General features: G+C 46.5%; 1 protein-coding gene across 1 annotated transcript in view; it reads left to right on the top strand.

Moving 5' to 3' along the window:
• The window catches only part of grid1a (glutamate receptor, ionotropic, delta 1a), a 190,969-nt gene that overhangs the window by 92,695 nt on the left and 78,425 nt on the right, over positions 1–19,849 (top strand). The window contains exon 3 of the mRNA XM_086122400.1: positions 19,217–19,501. Coding sequence (XP_085978526.1) covers positions 19,217–19,501 — 285 coding nt within the window. The remainder of the gene's footprint in view (positions 1–19,216; positions 19,502–19,849) is intronic.

The raw sequence follows: 19,849 nt of genomic DNA, 5'->3' as shown, positions 1-19,849 counted from the left end.
TGTAGACACCGAAGAGTACTCTAAATGCATGTTTTAATCCGTTTAAATGTTTTTAAAGCACGGGGGAGGGATGAAACGTTTCCAAAAATGTTTTTTGACAATCATAGTTTTTCACCTTTTTCTTTTTTTGTAGTAGTAGTCGTAGTAGTAGTACATTTCATCGCTATTTTGTACCACCTCCTCTTTACTTTCAGCATAATTCTATTGTTGGACAATAGATGGGGAAAACTTTTGTTTGGCCCTTTAAAATTGAATGGCAATCCCCTTCAATCCTGCTTTTTACGCCTACAGGATAGCAATGGCTATAGGTTCATTTTAATATACGTCTTTGGGCGTGGCTATTGATGTATATTGTGAGATGGCAATATGAGATGATGATAACACGGTTTTGTGTCTTGTAAATAGAGATGGATTTGTATAGCTTGTGCAATATTTTTTTTTCTCTTGCCTTTGCTCTTTTTCATGTCATGTGTTTAAATACATGGATTATTTTAAAATTGTGTTTAAAGACCTATTAAGAGACTATTAAGTGCTCTTAATGCTTTCAAAATAATGCCGAGGGTGTATTTAAATCGGCTATGCTGCAATGTTAGTGGGATTACTGTATTCTAAGTGTCGTTTGTCGTTTTCCATGGTAATTTTATCGTCCTTAATCGTCGGCCTGCTTACTGATGACAGTAATGTGGCTTTCTTGTCGCTCGACTGACTCTGGCGTGCGAATTAGCTTCACGGAGGAGATGTTTGCGAGAAGTCGTCTGGCGAAGCCGTCTTGACAAGACGAGCGTGACACCGTACGCTGGTGTGTAATGGCCGCGTTCTCATGTGGAGCGCACAGATTATCTGATTATTTACAGTAAGTGAACGTGACTGATTAATGTGGATATTTAGCGTCGGCGTGATCAGCCTCCGATGAATGCCACTCGGCGCGTACGTCTGTGTACGTGCGATGCAATGGGGAGGAGGATGAGGGGCCGTCCAGCGATTTAATTAGCATGTCACTGCAGCTGTCTCTGTTGCCTGCAAAAAAAAACCCAAAAAAAAACAAAACAACAACAAAAAAATTTAAATAAAGAAATGTGAACTTAAGATACATTTGGGCTTCTGCTTGGCTTGTCAGTATCAATGCTTGAGTTGTCACCGATACCAAGGACAGATACTATTTGTGCTTTTGAGTGATGATAACAATGACGGATAAGTTTAAAGATGTATACATCTTCCTTCAAAATAAATAAAATAGGGTCTAATATTCATAATAACTGCTTGCATATCACGTTTTTCTGTCTATGACTCGATCAGCTAGGCTACGTGAAGATACGAAGCCACTTTCAAGTTATGTTGAAGTGTGGCATACTTGCCATCATGTCAAAATGTAAGCAGATCTGCACTGGATGCTGTTGTAGAAGCGACTCTAATTTAAAAAAAAAAAATGCACGTCCCCTTTAATGATTCGATTTTGGGACTGTATATTGTAGACCGAAGTAAAATAATTGCGGTAAGATATATTGTCGAGAATGTGACTGCTGCGGAATACTCCTTTTGCTGCAAAAGCTACACAAAAAAAAAAAAGAAAAAAGAAAAGTCGAGCTCACTTGAAATGTTTAGATTTTGTCGATTTTTGCTCTGACAGATCGTTTTGCATCATTGGTCATGATTGTCTGACTGATTCCTGCATAACGTAAGGTTTATTCATTGCCGATGCGGTCGTTTGGCTTCCATCTGTCTCTGTCGCAGTGTTTGAGCCGCCGTCAGTTGCAATCGCACTCGCCGAAATGGGCTAACGGCGACATTAGCAATCGTCTGCTGTCTTGTCACCATTGTTAGCTTCTCCAAAGGATTTTTTGCCATCTTTGTGACAGTAACTCCTCATCCCGCTCATCCCGTGGTTAATCCCTCCCCAACGCCTCTGTAATCCCCTACTCTTGCCCCTTGCCATTTTCACATTTTGCCTTTTGCTCGTCACGTGTCCTCCACTCGGAGTGCCTAAGCCTGCTCCTCGAGAGCCCCACTCCAGCCCCAGCCTGCTTTCGATGTTCCCCTCCTCCAACACACCCGAGTCAAATGATCAGGATGGTTATCGGGCTCCTCCTGCAGAGCTTGTACCAGACTTGCCCCCCCCCCACCCCTGTCCTACACCATAACGATTTCCCAGCTCACTTGTAAACCACAAAGTTTGTGATTCTTCTCAAGTAGAAAGCTAGCTATGACTCTGAATCCTCCAGAAGGAACCAGAGACCAGCCCAAAGCTAACTTGTACCATTGTCACCGTATCAATATCAGGTGAATCTACAGTATCTTGTATCCATTTGCTGGTGACCCCCCCCCCCCCACCCGCCCCCACTTCGCCGCTTTCATTTCCAGATGCCAAGCTATGCTAACGGCCACTCAGCTGCCACATTATTCGCCTGAAACGTATGAGAGGCGTTCATTTCAGTGGAACTCGGCACGGAACTCAATCAAATGACCGTGCCCCCCCCTCCCCCCTCCCCAAAATCTTTCATCAATTTTGGGTCCCCCCCCCCCCCCTCTCGATGGCACACAATGCATCAAAACAGTAAACTAATTACGTACAAACATTCTCCGTTGGGTCGTTCATTCGAGTTTTTCTGGCTTGCGGCCCGCCGGAAAATGATGACCAATAGGAAGTGCGTTTGATGGATGTGCAGTAAGTGGTTGCTTTCCTTCCGCCGGCCACTCGCGGTGCTCAGGAGCCTATTAGTTTTCCCTGCGCCTGCCGCCGCTGTTTTGAGGCATTTGTTTTCGACCCACCAAATTAAACGTCTGCTCTTATCAGTGCCTTGAGTGCGAGACGGAGGCGGAGACATTTGGGAGAGACGTCTCTGTCCGTCCTCGTCTCGTCAGCCGTCTCCAGCTGTCGAGGCCGAGACCACTTTACCGACACGTACATAAACACGTCAGCTTGTCTGAGCTGAAACAGACATTTGCTGTTCGCGGCGATATCTTGCTGATGCCGCCGGTGTGAGACCTTTCAAAGGTTAGAGTCGACGGAGGGGATTTTTTTTTTTAACAGAGTCAAACTGACAACTGGATCCAGGTGTCAAGGACTTCATCAGAGGAGTGACTGCATGTCCGTCAAAATGTGTTCTGTCTTTTTTTTTTTTTAATCTGTTCTTGAGGAGCTGTAGGCGGCCAACGTGTATCGACTCGCACCCGCACTTTTGGTCAATGCAACTGGCTGTAACTTTGTATGCTCTCGGTGACGCAGTCGTGAAGTCATAATTACAGTAAATCGTGATGTGAGGCAACACTTCTACCAATCGAACCGTAACTACGGCAGGTCGGTGCATCGACGTGCCAGGTGACAGCATATCCTCACGCCGCCGCCCATACCGTATTTCTTGATAAACCCTCGAAATGTAGTCAGGATATCAGGCGGTCTTAAAGTGTGTTTGACATTTTTGAAATCCTTGCCTAACCGTGGTCATTGAGAAACAGATAGTCCACCGGGATCTTCTCGCGTCTCCTCGATTAGAGCTCCTCTCGCTCGCCAGGGGCGCATTCGGCAAACTTGGAATCCTCTCTTAATACCGCGGAGTGCGATCGACCTGTGCGTTTCAGATAAAGCCTCAAGCGTAGAGTGTTATTTTGGGATTTACTTCTGTCCGAGCTCCGGGTTTGAAATCTCCACATGAAGCTTCGCCGGCTTCCTAAATTGACGGAGCACTCTCAATTGCCGATAGATGTGACTTGTCCCGGGTTCACCTGTAATCATCCGGGGGAAAAAAAAAGCTCCAGTTAGCAGCCGCACCCAAAAGAATCCGGGTGAACCGATGGCATACGTGGATGGCGTCTGTCCTGCGTTGTCATGGCGATAATGCATTTTAATGCGTTTGGGCAGCACGGAATGAAGGCATACGGAGACCACCATACCCTTTAGAGACCACGTGAACCCGCATAACGGGCTCACCCTTTCTCCGCTCGCTTCTCTTGTCTCTCCCACCACCTTACCATTGTTAGCATGCACCCTGGTGATCTCTATATGGAGGTTCAAAGGGTGTTAAGGGTCACTCAATGGGGGCATGACTCATGAATCTTACATAATAATGAAGCTGCCGTCTGAAGTCTCCTGGCCTGCTCTTTTCTCCCATGTTCGGTCGGCTCTTTTTTTTTTTTTTTCCTTCCTTCCTCTCATCATCCTGTCATTTTCTTTCGCCCACCGGCCATCTGTTGTATGAGAAGCTACCTCCCGCTTTCATTCCATTTCCGCTATCTGTCGTCTTTTTCTTCCTATTTATTTTCGCCGCGCTTTCTCAGCCGCCGAACTGCCTGCGAGCCCCCGAGCGTCAACCTCTAACTAGGCCTCCGCTCTGGTGTTCCTCCGCTCCCTCTTGCACTTATTTTCTTAATGGGCCTCCCAGGATCGATTTAACAAAATGCGCAGCTCTGGTATTATCCCGCAGGGACGGACATTTGACAGATTTCCTTTTCCATCGAGCAAACACAATGGGTGAGATTGAAGAAAGATAGTCACCGACAGCTAACAAATAGACCCCGAGGACCGAAGGGAGCAAAGTGGCCAAGTTGGAGCACATTTTCTAATGTGCTCCAACTTGGCCAGCTGATCTTTTTCACTGGACAAGCTGGAGGGACATTCCGGCTCGGGTCTCATTAGGTCGGACTGACTCCCTTCTCACTCCACCTTTTCATTCTTGCTGCAGTCGCATCTGGTGCTCTGGGCACTCCTGAAAAAAAATGTTCCGTAGCCAGCAGAAAATATCGACTCCGGACAGGTCAAGGCGACATTCCTCAAATAAAATCCCACCACTTGACATTTCTGTCTTACTCGTGGCGTTGTGTGATGTAGTGCACCGAGGGAGAGGCCGCTTGGCTACAGAGCTCCGCGCTCGTCGAGTCTCCCGTGACAGCGGTTGAGGAGAGGGCGGTCGCTTTATTGTTTGTTTTTTATCGAGAGTTATCATCGGCGGATGCTGAAGATATGGCGAGCTTTTCTTTTCACCGCTCGTATTTTAAACTTATTTCATCATGTAGAACACTCTCTTTGCCTGCCTGGAAAACGTCTCTGATCATGTTACACGTGATGTGTCATCTCATTTGGAGGCAGGCCTAAAATAGTAAAAGCAGCAGAGTCTCAACTCCCATTTCAGCAGAGAGACTTGTTCTCACTTCCAACGCCATCTACGGCCCAGCGATGACATGAAAATTACTTTTTAACACATCAGCGGCCGAGCCAGGTCGATTTAATGTCTCGCTTTAGTTTTGCAGCGAAATTTCCCCAACTGCGATGTAACGTAAAATCTCGTTTGGCTGCCTTTCACTCTTAATCCTTGAACACGGGTGCCCTTTAGAGATGATATCAAAAAAGCCGTCCCTCCTTGACAGGCGGCTTTAATATTCTCTCATCGTGATTTTTTTCCGGTGGCGCTTGAAGGAAAATTGCACGAACGGCTCGACCGAGCTGTCGAGAGGGCGTCGGGGGCGCTGACAGGTGTCATCTGGTAGTTAATGCTGCCGACCCGGTCGCCGTCTTGCTTGTTCGTTTCGTCACCCTGCTAGATCACTCACCGGATCATGGCCCGACACGTTGTCTTAACCGCTTCGTTTGGGGTGAACAAGTTCAGGGACGCTGCTATTAAATTCCGCCCTTAATATATTACACTGTAAATTCAAATGAGAAATATTGTGCCAGACTGCGAGAGCTATGCCCGGTGTACTCAAGTCTATTGGGCGGCTCGGTGATTGGATGCATTCCGCAGCCGGCTGCCTTCCTGGATTTATTTTTTCTTGGTTTCAACGGTGACTTTGTCGAAAGCACTCTTGGGGGAGGAAGCCTTTTGAATTAACTGATTGCTCCGGCCGTTGAATCTCGTAGTGGGGGGTTACCCGGGGATACTTTCTCCACACGTATAACGAAGTGACAAAAGGGGTGTTCACACGGCACACATTTGCATGGGTGCTGCACCGATGTATTTTGTTGCGATCTATCTTACACCGGTGTAAATTTTGTGGAGCGTTCACACGTAAAAAAGCTGCTTACTAAAGAGAAGCGTGTTAACCCCGGTGCAGCCCCACTTGCGATCACACGGCAGTTTCTGCGGCCGTGCAATTCGACATATCCAAAAAGCATGGTTTGTACTTCCCCAGACAAATCAACGCTGTGGTCTATCAGACACTGTAAAAGGATGAGAGGCGCAAAGAAGCGCAAAATACCCAGGATGCAAGTTATGCAATACCCGTATATAATCAATTCTTCTCACGGGTAGCAAGCCGATCCCTGTAGCGTTCATATGTCCCATTTTATATCAGTGCTGCCCCGCAAATGAGCATTTAAAGTGAACCTCCTCTAAAATGAAATCATGTTTACAGCAAGAAATTTTTCACAAGAGGGTTTTTTTCACTGTAGCAAATTTGATCTCAGATGTAATTTCGTATAACGCAACAGGATTTTTTTTTCGTTGTATCGGGGGGCAGGAGAGTGGGAATGGTGTTAATGCATGAAGATTTTTTCACACTTGGGGGTATTTTCGCCCATGTAGGTTTCGTTGGAGAGGAGTTTCACTGTACTCCGGAGTGAATTTTTAAACCACCTCCTGAGCAGGGTTAAGTTTGCTCCGGTTTCAGCTGTTGTCAGGGGGCGACACCGATATAACTTTGTACGTGTGAACGCTCTACGGGGGGCAGCCCCGGTGCTACACCGGAGTAAAAGTTGCCGTGTGAACACCCCTCTAGCCTGAGGATCTCACTGTATCCACTCAAGAGTAATCCAGATTCCTGGACAGTTTATTTACGCGATAAATAAAGATGGTCAAACATTGATACCTTGGTAAGAGGAGAGGCAAGGTTTCCACCACCCAATCTTGACCTTTACGCTTGACTTTATGACGGTCAATGCTTATCTTATCAGCATCCGTTGCGTATCTATTCATCTTCCAACGATAGAGTGGATGCTTGTTGATCGGCCTTTTGATTGACTGCCATCCAGACCGGGCAGTTCCCCGCCTCACTCCCAAAGCCGGATAGCTAGGGGAGGCTTCAGCTCACTGTTGACCGTAATGAGCACAGAAAGTGGATCGATAGATGGATTATTGATGGTCTTGAAATAGTTGCACTCCTTGGCTTGAGTCCCCTTGTTTTTCCATTTCCCGTCTCTCCGTGTTTTTTTTTTTCCTGTAATTCGGTGAAAGTTCCCTCGCTGATGTACTTCCGATCAGCATCTTGTCCTTTGCTCCTCGAGGATGAGTTAAATGAAGTGACTATATATGTATCTTTTCAATCTTGTGAAATTGGTGTCTGGCGGCAATCCAGTCCGATAAAGACTAAGTGGTTGCGGGACCGGCACCTTGGTCAAGACTAGCGTAGGGGCGAGGCCTGAATGCAAATGGCTTTCAATCCACTTGTTCTCCGTACAGCCGCCGTCGCCGGCCTGCTTCGCGAACCCAATTTGTGCCTTTAAGTGTCTTGTTTTGTACTTTACTTTCAATCAAATGCTTTTTGTAATTGCTAATGCAGATGAATTAAGTGTCTCCATCCAGTGGCTGACGAATGTGCTACGAGGGAGAATTCCTGCACGGCACGGTCAATTATGCAAGGTTATTATCTATAAGTACCTCTAAAGAGAGTCTCCGTTGTCCCATGTTCATGCGCGCACATAATGCAAGCATGCCGTTGTTTGGCTGTTGCCCTTGAATTAGAGAAGATGACGAAAACCCAGATGCGTCCGCTTGTTTCCCCAGGACGAGCTAACCAATGATGATTTTTTTTTTTAGAGCTATCGTCGACGGTAGAGCGATACGAATAATGCCAACACAAATGCAAACGATGCACAGCAGAGATGGCTTGGACAAACATTTTGATGACGTTTTAAGATCGGGGGGAACTGGAGAGGCGACAGCAGGCGACCGGCAGCAGATGGCGGCTCGGGTCGTTCACATGGCTGATCGCCGCCGCACCGTAAAGACGACGGGCCACCTGTGGCTCGTATCGGGAAGGAAAACAATTGTACGGTATACGACGCTCGTAAACCCGGGGCATCACACGGCTGCTTTGTGCCGCTGCGCGAGTATCCTCCTTTTTTTTTATAGTGAACATCACAAACACACAGAAATTAAGCTAAGCACCAAACCTTTCCCCTCCCGAGGTTCTTATCGTATATTATATGTTCTAGCTAGGTCTCCATATAAGGAAGCCGCCTTGAAAATAAAGCCAAATCGATGCAAAAGACGTCACTTCTGTGGTGATCAGCCGTCCTCTTTTTTTCCCTGAGGGGGAAAAAAAAAAAAGCAGCAGCAGCTTGTAAACTTTTCGCAGCATCCCTCGCAGCAACGGTGCGTTCGGCGCCGACCTCCAACCAATGCAACGGTCCGATACGTGAAGGCTATCATCAACTCCATTTGCGACACGTCTTCTTGGGGAAACGCTCCCCTTTATCTCCATCCCAAGTGAAAATACCCCGGAGGCTCGATATCAATCTAATTGCCGTAGGAGGTAGTGAGGGCACGGAAGAATGGATGGGCCCAGATTCTAATCAAAGCGGCAACCTTGCGGCTCGGCGCCGAGCGAGCAGCCTCGCGGGACTCGGGCTGTCACTTCGTCCCATTGTGACGACCCAAATTGATGTTATCAACATGGTAATAGAGCGACTTTTGTCAGCTCCCGCCATGCGTGCATTCTTGGGGGTGACAGCTTATTTAGGGACCACACAAACGGAAATCATATTTCCGGTTCGGCAGATGGGTGGGCCGCCCTTCCTCGTCGTCAAACAATTGTTCCACAACAGTGAAAAAAAAAAAAAAAAGTGCACTTATGTCCGTCTTTTAACTCATTCACTCCCAAAGACGTTTTTAAACGTCTTTTCAGACTTGGTCCAGGATTGGCTGGTACTGAATGAGTTTTAAGCAAGAATACGTTTAAGCGAGTCTTGAATTAAATTGACTTCACGAATAACGTTGTTCTTTTAGAAGCGACCAAAGTGATACAAGTGGATCAAATACTTTTTTGTGAAGGGATTGAAATGAATGCGGGCGGCCCGGTGGATCAGTGTTAGCGCCTCGACCTCACAGTGCAGAAGTCGTGGGTTCGATCCTGTCTCCCACCTCCCTATGTGGAGTTTGCATGTTCTCCCTGTGCCTGCGTGGGCAAAAATGGGGATTCGTGTTTTTCACAGGACTGCAACAATTTTTTTTTTTGGGGGGGGTTCACCTTTGAAATTTGAGCATGTGTGTGTGTGGGTGGGGGGGGGGGAGTTGTGCATACATATGAAAAAAAATAACCTTGTTGAATACACTTGTTGCCGAGGTAACGCTTGTTCAAGGGATGCACCACAGGAATTAAAATGAGCATCACCTGTGGTTTAGTTTTTTTTTGTGGTGGGGGGGGGGGGGTGGGGGAGCTTGTCGGTCTGTGTGGAGGAAAAACACTTTCATTTCATGCATGAGGGACCTCCTGTTTCCTCCTGCACGGTGTTGTTGTTGCTGCTGCTGCTGCTGCACGCTACTCATTTCCCAAAAGAGGAAATTAATAAGTTGTGGGGGTGAACTGAGCAAAGAGAATGGCTGATGTTTCGGAAATTGGATTCTTTTTAAGAGAACGCTTTGTAAATAATTAAAAACAAAAGAAAAATAAATCAGCTGCTGCGCCAGGCAAATTCCTTCCATTTATGTTTGTTAGATGCATACAATCAACACAGCGGGACATTATTTTTTTCTATCGATATCTTAACCACATCAATGTGTGCTACGAATGCCTCTCATGCGATACATCGTTGAACGATTCCCATGGCTCCATCTTCTTCTCTTGCTTAGCAACAATAATGAAGTCACCCATCCAACCCAATAACGACACGCCGCGTTTTGCGTCTCGCCGAGATCTCGTGGTCGATAAAGCAAATCAGTGCTCGCAATTGGGCCTCTCGCTCACACCTGCAAACACACGCACACACACACTGGGTGTGTTGACTGGTATCGAATTGCACTAGCACACACAGCTGCTGTGCCACATGTTCTCTCCAAGTTGTTTGGAAACATCACAAGGCATCGTTTGTGATGTCAGCCAACCAAATCTGAGAGGCTCATCTTCGGCTCCCCAGGTACGCATTTTAACCCGTTCAATCTGCACACGCGAGGACATCGCGGAAGGCGCGGAGGGATCGTATCTCCTCAACCTCCTAATCCTTGTAAATGCGTAGCAGAGAAATCTCTCGAGATATATTGTTGACTAAGCAGGTGGTGAGGGTGCTCTCTCTGTCCTCTTTCTGATCAATTTGAGCCCCTCAAATTCTGCCTAGTCACAAGGAAAAAGGAATGAACAAGAGCGTTTGTTGATAGCATCCGGCTAAATATGTCACGATGGCATTCGTGGCAATTTAACAATCGTACAATAAATGCAGGCACATTATGGAACTCCTGCTGCCGCACGTGTTTATACAGCAAGGAACGCGGCGCCTTAATTAACACGATAACGCCGAATGTGCCTTGTGATGGCCATTAGCCGCCGTTTTTAATGCGCACCGGCGACGTATTAGTTGGAGGTTTACTTATTTGCTCGTCACGCGGCGCGCCTTCTCGGAGGATAATGAACGTGTTTGTTTTGCGATCCGGCCGCGCTTGGCGTCGAGGATTTGATCACCGTCAGCCCAAATTTTAAACACCTCTTGAAAAAGCGCGGCTTGTTAGCGACTGAAACAAGGTTAATACCTGCAAAAGAAGCACGAGAACCATCTGCCCGACAGCGACTTGTTAACGACGCCTCCCCCAGACTGCAAGATTCCGCACCCTTAATTGCCTGTCAAGCAATTGTTGCCAAGCTAATTAAGACCATTCATTTATTGTTGAAACAAAATAACAGGAATAACACGGTCATTACATACCACGGATAGTCAAGCTCAATGCTATGTTCCTTTTTCAGGAGTTGATTTACATAATACATTAATCTAAAGTGTTTTAAAAAATGTATTTGAAGCCGCAAGCCGTGATGAATGGGCCATCGCCGCCTCTTTAAATGGCCAACCCTGGAAATGGTTGAATGGCATTATCTTTCCTATCCTTCAATGAGTTCATGTGTAGATTAAAAAAAAGACAAAACAATCATCAAAAGTTGGCAAGAGGAAAAAGAAGTCCGATTTTTGCCATTTTTAAAACAGCTAATATCAGCTGGTTAAATTAATCAGCCGATTAATCTGTCAGGTCCTCATGCGCTTTCACCGGAATACCGAAGTTTGCAAAACATGTTGGGGGTTTCTTCGAGTGATCCCCCCCCCCCCCCCCCGCCAATTTGTGTTGTGAAACAGAATTTGAACTGCGGTAGGCTGCAACTCAGCTTCTGACCTCACTCACCAGGCCAGGCCCCTGAAAGGCGCACATCCACAAATACGACATGATCTACAGTCATTATCTATAATCTCCATTTTTTTTTAAATAAAATGATTCATATTAAAACATGTTTTTCAAAGAATGTCATTTAATTGACAAAATAATTGACAGATAAATTGATTGTCAATTGTGATTCGTCGTAGTGCTACATTAGAGACATGAAACAAAAAGATTGGGGGGGGGGGGTTGCCTGAAATGTATTCATGGCAAGTCAAGGTAGCACTATGCGCTATAGAAATGTCCGATTTTTTTTTTTTTTTAAAGACGGGCTTATAGTTGCGGTTGAGATTTTTTTTCAGTACTTTTGTGCTGTTTGTAAGTACAGCGTTGACGCGTGTTGCCTTCAGCTAAATTGCTCCTCTTTGTTGTCAGGAGCAGGAGTCTGGCGTACCTGCGACACAAAGCATATTTTCATATGCAAATAACAAGTAAATGGAAGAATCCGCACGCTTTCATCTCCTCCCGTGGCAGGGTTAATGATCGGCTTGGCGCACGCGTGCTTCCGTCTTAGCGTGACTCATGTTAATTAATGTCGCAAGTCGAACTCGAGCGACTACTACCAGTGGCGTGTTCCTCTGTAACCCCCGCCCCCCACCCCCAAAAAAAAGGATAATAATAGCAATCATTTGCACAGCAATTTATGTTAAATGTCAATTGCAAGGCCAAAATAATGAAGTCAGACCGGTGGCACTGAAAGGGGCGGGCGAAAATACAGCAGGTTTTTAAAAATGTGAGCGTGATTAATTTTTTATTTTTTTTTTTATTTTTTGCTCTATACAGTATATGGACAAGTCCCGATTTAGAGTTGTGAACTTTGAATTGATGGACTCTCTCTCTCTCTGTAGCGCATTTTCATCTATCCGGAAGGGATCCACTGAAGTACAAGGGAAAAGTCTATTTTGCGGGGACGGCGCCACGCGCGGGTTCTTTTTTTTCTGAAGGAGTTGTGCGGCTTTGTTTGAGGCTCCCTGTAGGACATGTGAGCACTTTATCTGCCAGTCAGTGTGTCACGCGTGTTATTCACGCTGCGGGAACAGGAGGCTGGAAGATTAAGGCCCGACGTGAGTCCGAGTCCGAGTGGTGGAGAAGCACCGACTTGCTGGCAGGCTGAGTGTCACAATACTACATGGCAACCCCCCCGCGCCCCCACTATCCGCACCCCGAAATGCTTCAGCTGCATTTTTCACATTTATTTTCGCTTTCACACCACCCTTGATTGTGGCTGCCTGAAGCACGTAAAATGCATTCTGCATAGAGTTTGAGTCTTGACATTGACTCTTTTGGTGGGTTTTTCAAACTTTGCTTTTAATTTTGTTTGTACAATCAATGTCGTCAGACTCGCCCTGTCAATCACGTGTTGCAGACTTTTAGTCACACGCAACATGCGTGTGTTGTCTCCGATCCCGATGATCTTTTGTCGCATATGTACCTCTCAATGTCAAATGACAGTGTTTGCCTTTTACAGCAAAAACAAACAAACCGGCCTTACCGTTCCAGTACTTTTGAAACGTCGCTTATGGCACAGTCAGTGTCATTTATGAGTGCTAAAAAAAAAAGGAAAAGCTCCCTTGAGATGTGAAATGAGCCTGTGCCAAATGTAAACACTCCAACTGTTGAGAATGATTTATCATCATTCCCCCCCAAGTGCGAGACTCGGTGCACCTGCACAATCTAATGAGATTCAACACAAGCGGGCGCCGTATCGGAAATTCTGATGAGAACCTGCAATTTGGATAAACACCTTCGGCGAGACGGGAATTTAACAATGCCATTCGCCGTCGCGTTCACTTGAGCTCCTCGACCTCGCGTCGGCTGAGCGGAGGAAACAAACATGGCGCTGAATGTAAAGGATGACATTGGACTTTGGGAAGCGCTCCGGTTCTGTCGAGCTGACGGAAAGCTGAATAAAAGTGCAATCAAAGAGAGACGGAGACTCGTTAACAAGAAAAACGTTCCAGGATATCCGCGTTGAATCGTTTGATTCGGGGTGTTATTTAGTTTTGTAAAGGATGTCACGTGGAGGAGTATGACGTCACTCTTTCTTATCGTTTCGGAGTGAGACTTTGGGCCCAGGTCGCGCTTGGGGTTCCAGTTTGCGGTTCGCCACCCGCAAATTGACATTCACAATGTATATGTATATATATATATATATTGTATAATTGCATTTTTTTTTTGCCAAAAAGGAATATATTTCTTCCAGGGCTCTGTCCTAATCCCCCACTTTTACTGTATACTTACTCCTTGTAATGCCTTTGCGCCCAAGCACTTTTCAGTCATTTACGGAGTGTCGGGAGAAGAGAAAACCGCAAGCACAATGACCACGCGCTCGTCGGAGCGGCACAGTGTCGCATTTTCGTCAGCTGGGACTCCGCCACCGAAACCGTGCACAGCATCAGCGCGACAGAAAACGAACGGACGGCGTGCTCGTTTGTTTTAGTGAAAATAAAGTCGGGTGGATTTTCCGCCCCCGACCCGCAGAGATGAAGACCGCGGGCGATTTTGCGCCGTTCCTCATGTGTCAGCAGGTTGAATTGAAGAATCTTTTGAGTCCACGCCGTCGTCGGGCAAAACTGGAGGTGACGCATAAGACTGATGACGGGCTCTCAAAAGTCGCGGTAGTCGATAACGTTATTGTCGCCGTGGGTTTGCCCAACATATATGACCAACAAATAGTCCATTCGTCAGACATCGACAGACAGAAAATGAAGACCGCATACTGCAATCCGATACATACTTCAATCGCGGCGCTTTCCCATCGCCGCGTTGCTTTATGGAGAAACGCATTCATGGGGCAGCTGTAGGCGGAGATGAGAGGACGACATCCTCGACCTGCCGAGCCGTTGGGGCGCGGTTGCGTTGGTGCGCATTGCTGACTACTTTCTGTGTAAAATTTGCCACACTAAGTCCATTTCTGCCGCGCTGCCTGTCACTCGTCTGCGGGGGGGGGGGGACAATTTAGAGCCGTGAAGTACTACATCACGGTGCGGATGACATGGCCGCCTTGGCATCGATAGTATTGACGACAATGTACTCTCACCTTAGTCTGACAGCGGGGAGTGAAAGCGAGGAGAGAGAGCCGCGGATGTTTATCTTCCGAAAAGTGAGGGCACGGCAAGATTTATGGCCGGCCGTTTACAGGGTGGGGGGGATGACTCATTGTTACCGAAACTGCAGTGTTGTAGGACGTTTAGATGTTAAACCGAAGCCGTGTTGTACCGTGTTTTGGCCACGGTTGGTTCGCCAGGTGCCGCTCGTGCGGGGTCAACACCCGACGTGAGCAATTCATTTCGCAATGAACCCGAGCGATATTTCAGCGCGTTTCTACTACCGATACTTTGTGCAGTCTTGACGTTTTAAAGTGGAACACCAACTGGGCCAAACCTTTGCACCGTTTCATCTCCAATCTTCAACTTCTCGTTTTTGTTTCTCGTAAGAACGAGCTTTTTACAAGTTATTGCGATTTTGCAGCCTTTCTAATCTCCCCATATCTTATGTACAAAAACGAGGAGAGCGTCCGAAGAACCCGAAAAGGCGGTGGATTATGAGATCACACGCGGCGGGAGCTGTCTGCATCGGATCCGTCACGGCGGGCCAAACGGTGCCGACGACGTTCCCGACACGAGTCTCCGCGGTCGGCGACTCCCGTGTCGAATCCTGTGACTTTGCTGCGAGTCGCCGAGCGTCTTTAAAAGAGACCGACCGCCTCATTTCGCCCGTGAAATCAATGAGACAAGTGCAGTTCGCCAAGCATTCGGTGCCATTGTGGCGGGCCGTCGTATTAAGTTCCGAAAGTCAGCATGGCCAAGACGGCCGTCAGATGACTTTGTGTTTTCATTGGCAAGCAGTCGGCATCGGACCAAATTGAATTGTCTCTTTTTTTTTTTGTCCTAGCATCTTTATCATCATCATCTTTTTCTTTTCTTGTGCGCGCAACCAATGACGACAAACTGCTGCGATGAGACAAGGTGCTCCGAGGACGAAAATTCACTCGCTTTTGTTCAGCCGACGTTATCCGCAATGGAGATGCATCTCGGCGCTGATCAAAGCATAATGACTCGCTCCTACTTTCTATCCATCAAAAAAAAAAAAAATCCATCCCTTAATTCATCCATCCAGCTGAAGCATTCATCCATCGATCCGAGAGAAATCATCCTTCGATCGATGCGGCCGTCTCAAGAAACAACTCTTTCATCTGCGCGTCCATCTTCAAGTTAAAAACGTCCGCATGTGAGGACGCCCGTAAGAATGAATTGGTCCAAAGAAAGCATTTTTCAGATGTGTGTCACGTCGGTGGCAAAGGTGTCGGATAGCTTCCAGTGAATGAGCGATGGATCCCGACCACTTCACCGGGACCATTTAAGCGTCATTATTCCACCATTATCATCCTTGGCAATGACTGCATAGCCCTCCTTTTGCCTGTCAGCAGACTTCCTGCCTGGCGATAGGCTTGAATGTGTGTGTGCGTGTTCTTTATGATGCTAAAATAGGAACATGGAAAATACATTTTGTGCTTGGAAGTGACAGTAATCTTGACGCACGAGATGAAGGTCTGCCAATTGAGTTCCGGTGGCTTTTAAAGTTGGAATCCATTTTAGATTTAGTCTTTGGGGCAAAAATGCTTCTTCGTTTGGGTCACGTTTTAGTCATTGCTAGTTTTTAATCGATGGAAATGTTTGATTTTGGTCTAGTTTTCGTTCAAAATAGACGTACAAGGTTTCCACCTAATAGCAAAGACTTTCTGTGTCTCCCGTCCCGAGTGAAGTAAAGTTGATTTCATCGTCAGAGCTGACAGTGTAACCCCAACTCACTTGCAAGCCCAATCAGGACAAGCGCTGTTGAAAATGGCAAAACTGTTTGCTAATATTTGTTAGTTCTTGCCCTTATTCAAACAATAAGTATAAAATAGTGTTATCTATCCACGTAACACAACATAGACTTCTAAGATCAAAGGTCTTCGAGCGTATCGAGTTCAGAAATCCGAGCTCAAGATTCCCTTCAGTGATGTCAATTCCACTTAGTTCATAACAAGCAGCGTTTGTCATTTTGTCATTTGACATTCGACACTTGTCCCCCCCCCCCCCCCAAAAAAAACCTTCAATCTGTTTATTGCCACTGTCAGTTGAGGTTTACTGTCGAGCTAAACATAAAACAGAGACTTAGGCCGCATAACTCTGCCACTAACAGATAATAGGAAATGCCGTAAAGCGGCTAATGAATAGCATCTAGTGGCGCCGTTATAAAAACTAAAATAATATTTGGCATATAAAAAAAAATGGGCCAGTTCTTGCAGTTGTAAAGTTCAACAAATATTAAAGGAGAGAGAATTGGAAAACAGTCAAAGGTTCTGCCTGTATTTCAGTGTTATAAGCGTTAAAAAAAAGTTATTTTCTTCTTCATATATTCTTATAGTTAACTGGCCAATGATTCGGTTATCCAAATTTTATTTTCCCAATTATCGGACTTAAAAAAATAATAAATCCAGATCAGTCGGACCCTAGACTGGAGTCAAATTACGTTCATTTTATTTGGTTTTATAGTCACTGGTTCCCTCATGTGTCTGTGCTAAGTACCCTGCTTTTTGGGTTTTTTTTTGTTTTTTGCACACTTTTTTTTGTGGAGTCTCTCTTCACACGAGCACATCTTATTTTCTTGTGCCTTCTCAATTCATGTACAGTATTCATCATAATACGCTTCAAAGCCTAACTCAATCTCGCGATCCCTTGTTGCGCTCATACAAAACAACCACAGGCACCAATCCCACTTGGCTGTCAATCCGAGGTTTCCGTTCTCGCTCACTCTTATTTTAGCGGCCCCTACTAGTGGGATTTGTCGTTCCTTAATGCAGTCGTACGCTTGGAGTGCGGTCAGTATTTTTCTTACCTCCCCCTTCACACACTCTACTGGTGTAATTGATTTTCCTTTTTTGGCATTGTTCTTGTAGTTTCTGTGGCTTTTGAACAGGTTGGTGTAGGAAGTGACCTGTCATTTGGTGACTGTTTTGGGACTGAATTGTTCCATTATTCAAACAGATGACATCATTGGGGAGTATGAAAAGCTTTGGGAGGCCGTTGGGATTGTTGCTTTTGGATAAGATGTTCCCCACTGGTGGGCGAGTGGTTTGTGTCATGTTCCTGTTCTTGGCCCTGCCAGCAGGTGGCAGACTGGGCGGACTTGCTGGTTGCACACCTGCTGCCAATCTTGCAATTAGGGAACTCTGTATTTAAGGACCCCCCAAACTGTCTGCTGGTTGTCGGAGAATTGTGTGCCTTGCTGCTGCTCTTGCTCATGTGACCTTTTTCCTCGACCCCTCGCTCTCGTCGTGTTTGCTCTTGTTCTCTCGGTAATATGGTTTTGTAAGTATGGTTTTTGTTTTTGTTCATTGTTGTATCTTCCTTGCCTTTTTTTGCAAGCGCTTTTTGTTTTTGTTTTGTCTTTTCCTGGTCCTTACTTGACCAGCACTTTATGTTTCGACTTTGTCGTTGTGTTTTATAGTATTAAACATTTTTGTTACGGAGTTTTGTCTGGTGTCTACTATTTTGGGATCCAAAAAACATTATTTGGTTTCACCGAACATGACAGTTAGCGCGTCAACCTCACAGTGCAGAGGTACCGGGTTCAATTCCAGCTCCGGCCTCCCTGTGTGGAGTGTGCATGGGTGGTCCTTCAAGTTAAATGTTGCAAATTCAATCCCCCCCGCCCCCCCCGACAACTGTATGAAAGATTCAATTGAGTGAAAGATTTCATATTTTCACTTCAGTTTATGATGTGTGCATTCTGTGCGATAGCTGTTTTGATACGATGCCGTTGCGCCGCTTTTTCATCCTCTCGGGTTTCTGATGAACTGTCAAACAACTCAATAATGGATGACAAACATGCCCTTCAAGTCTATTCGCAGTCATACATTATTTACCCCACGCCAGACAAAACTTATTTTAGGTTGTTGTTTTTTGAGGGGGTGGGGGGGGTGCGAGGGGGTCAGATACTGACATATTAATAATACCGAGGATGACATTTTCATCTTTCAAAGATGTGTTGGCGCCTTTCCCGGCAGACGTCGTGATCCACCCCAAGAGGATGAAAAGTCTGAGTTGTAAATAAAAATGTAGGGGCCGACTGCGACGCTCCAAAACACGCGTCTGCGGTTTTAATCTGGGCTCATTAACCCACATCTATCATGTCAATCAAACTTGAGGATGGCCGTGACAATGCTGCCGGCTCCCCATTCGGAGCGGGCGTCTGGTTTTGGGGATCAGCGCGGGCCCTCCTCCTGAGCCGCTCGGCGCCTTCCGTTGCATTACGACTTGAGCGGGAACCTCCTCCTCGCTTCGTGTGATCTCAGCTCATGTGCAGGGGCTCAGCCGTAATCCTCGGTGGGACACACAAAGACCCTTCTTCCGTTTTGAAGCCCGGTTCGGAACGCCGTGTTGCACAGTGCATCCAAATGAGATTTTTCAGATTGGCAATTTTACCACTTGACCCAAAAGGGTGTCTGTTCTCTGTGCCTTGATGTGACATTCATTTTATCCCATATTGTCAATTTCCATCGTTAAATCTTCATATTTTTCGTATTATCGTAATAAACAGGTCGTCCGATCAACAAAAGCAACAACCGTCCAGACATTGAAACATTGAACGTTCTTTTTAAAAAGGGGTGACAAAAGTCTAAATGGAGCCCGTCTCACATCTGTCCTCATTCAGCTTTCATCTGATCAATAAATCCCAAGTCACCTACGACCCTTAATTAAAACTGTTCTTGAGACCAGTCTCGAGAACAAGACTGATTTCAAGTACCGCTACATTGTTTGGGCTTCTGCGTCCGTATACTGATGAAAACAAACGACTTCTCGTTTTGTTTTGTTTTTTTTCTCGTCCAGCATGCGAGTTGATGAACCAGGGGATCCTGGCCTTGGTCACCTCCACGGGCTGCGCCGCCGCCAGCGCCTTGCAGTCGCTGACCGACGCCATGCACATCCCCCACCTGTTCATCCAGAGGAACGGCGACGGCGTTCCGCGCACCGCCTGCCAGTTCAACCCCAGCCCGGACGGCGAGAGCTACACGCTGGCCGCCCGGCCGCCCGTCCGCATCAGTGACGTCCTGCTCACCCTCGTCTCGGAGCTCTACTGGCAGAAGTTCATCATCTTCTACGAGAGTGACTACGGTAAGGTTCGGTTTATCGGGTTGGATTGCCGGTGGCAAAGATACCATAGCCGTGTTCCGTCTCGAACCGCTATCCTCGAGCTAGCTTTCCATACCGAGTGTTGGGTCCATATCCCCGTGTGGGGGGAAAAAAGGTACCGTCATGGAACTTTTACAGTGTCCGACCTGTCATCGGAGGCTTTTAACAAAGGCGAAGCGGCAGCTGTGCAAAAGGCGTAACGGAAAGCCGGGAACAGAGTGTGAAGAGTCACTTGTCCGACAGCGGTTTGAGACACGACCAGGCGTCTGATGTCGGGAAGATGCTAACATCGGCAACACGCCGAAAGGTTTGCGTGAAAGGCAAAGGAAA

The sequence above is a fragment of the Hippocampus guttulatus genome, chromosome 10 (genome assembly GCF_054856545.1).
Source record: "Hippocampus guttulatus isolate MCC_2025c chromosome 10, RoL_Hgut_1.0, whole genome shotgun sequence".
NCBI classification, from domain to species: domain Eukaryota; kingdom Metazoa; phylum Chordata; class Actinopteri; order Syngnathiformes; family Syngnathidae; genus Hippocampus; species Hippocampus guttulatus.
This window is presented reverse-complemented; position numbering and strand designations above follow the sequence as displayed.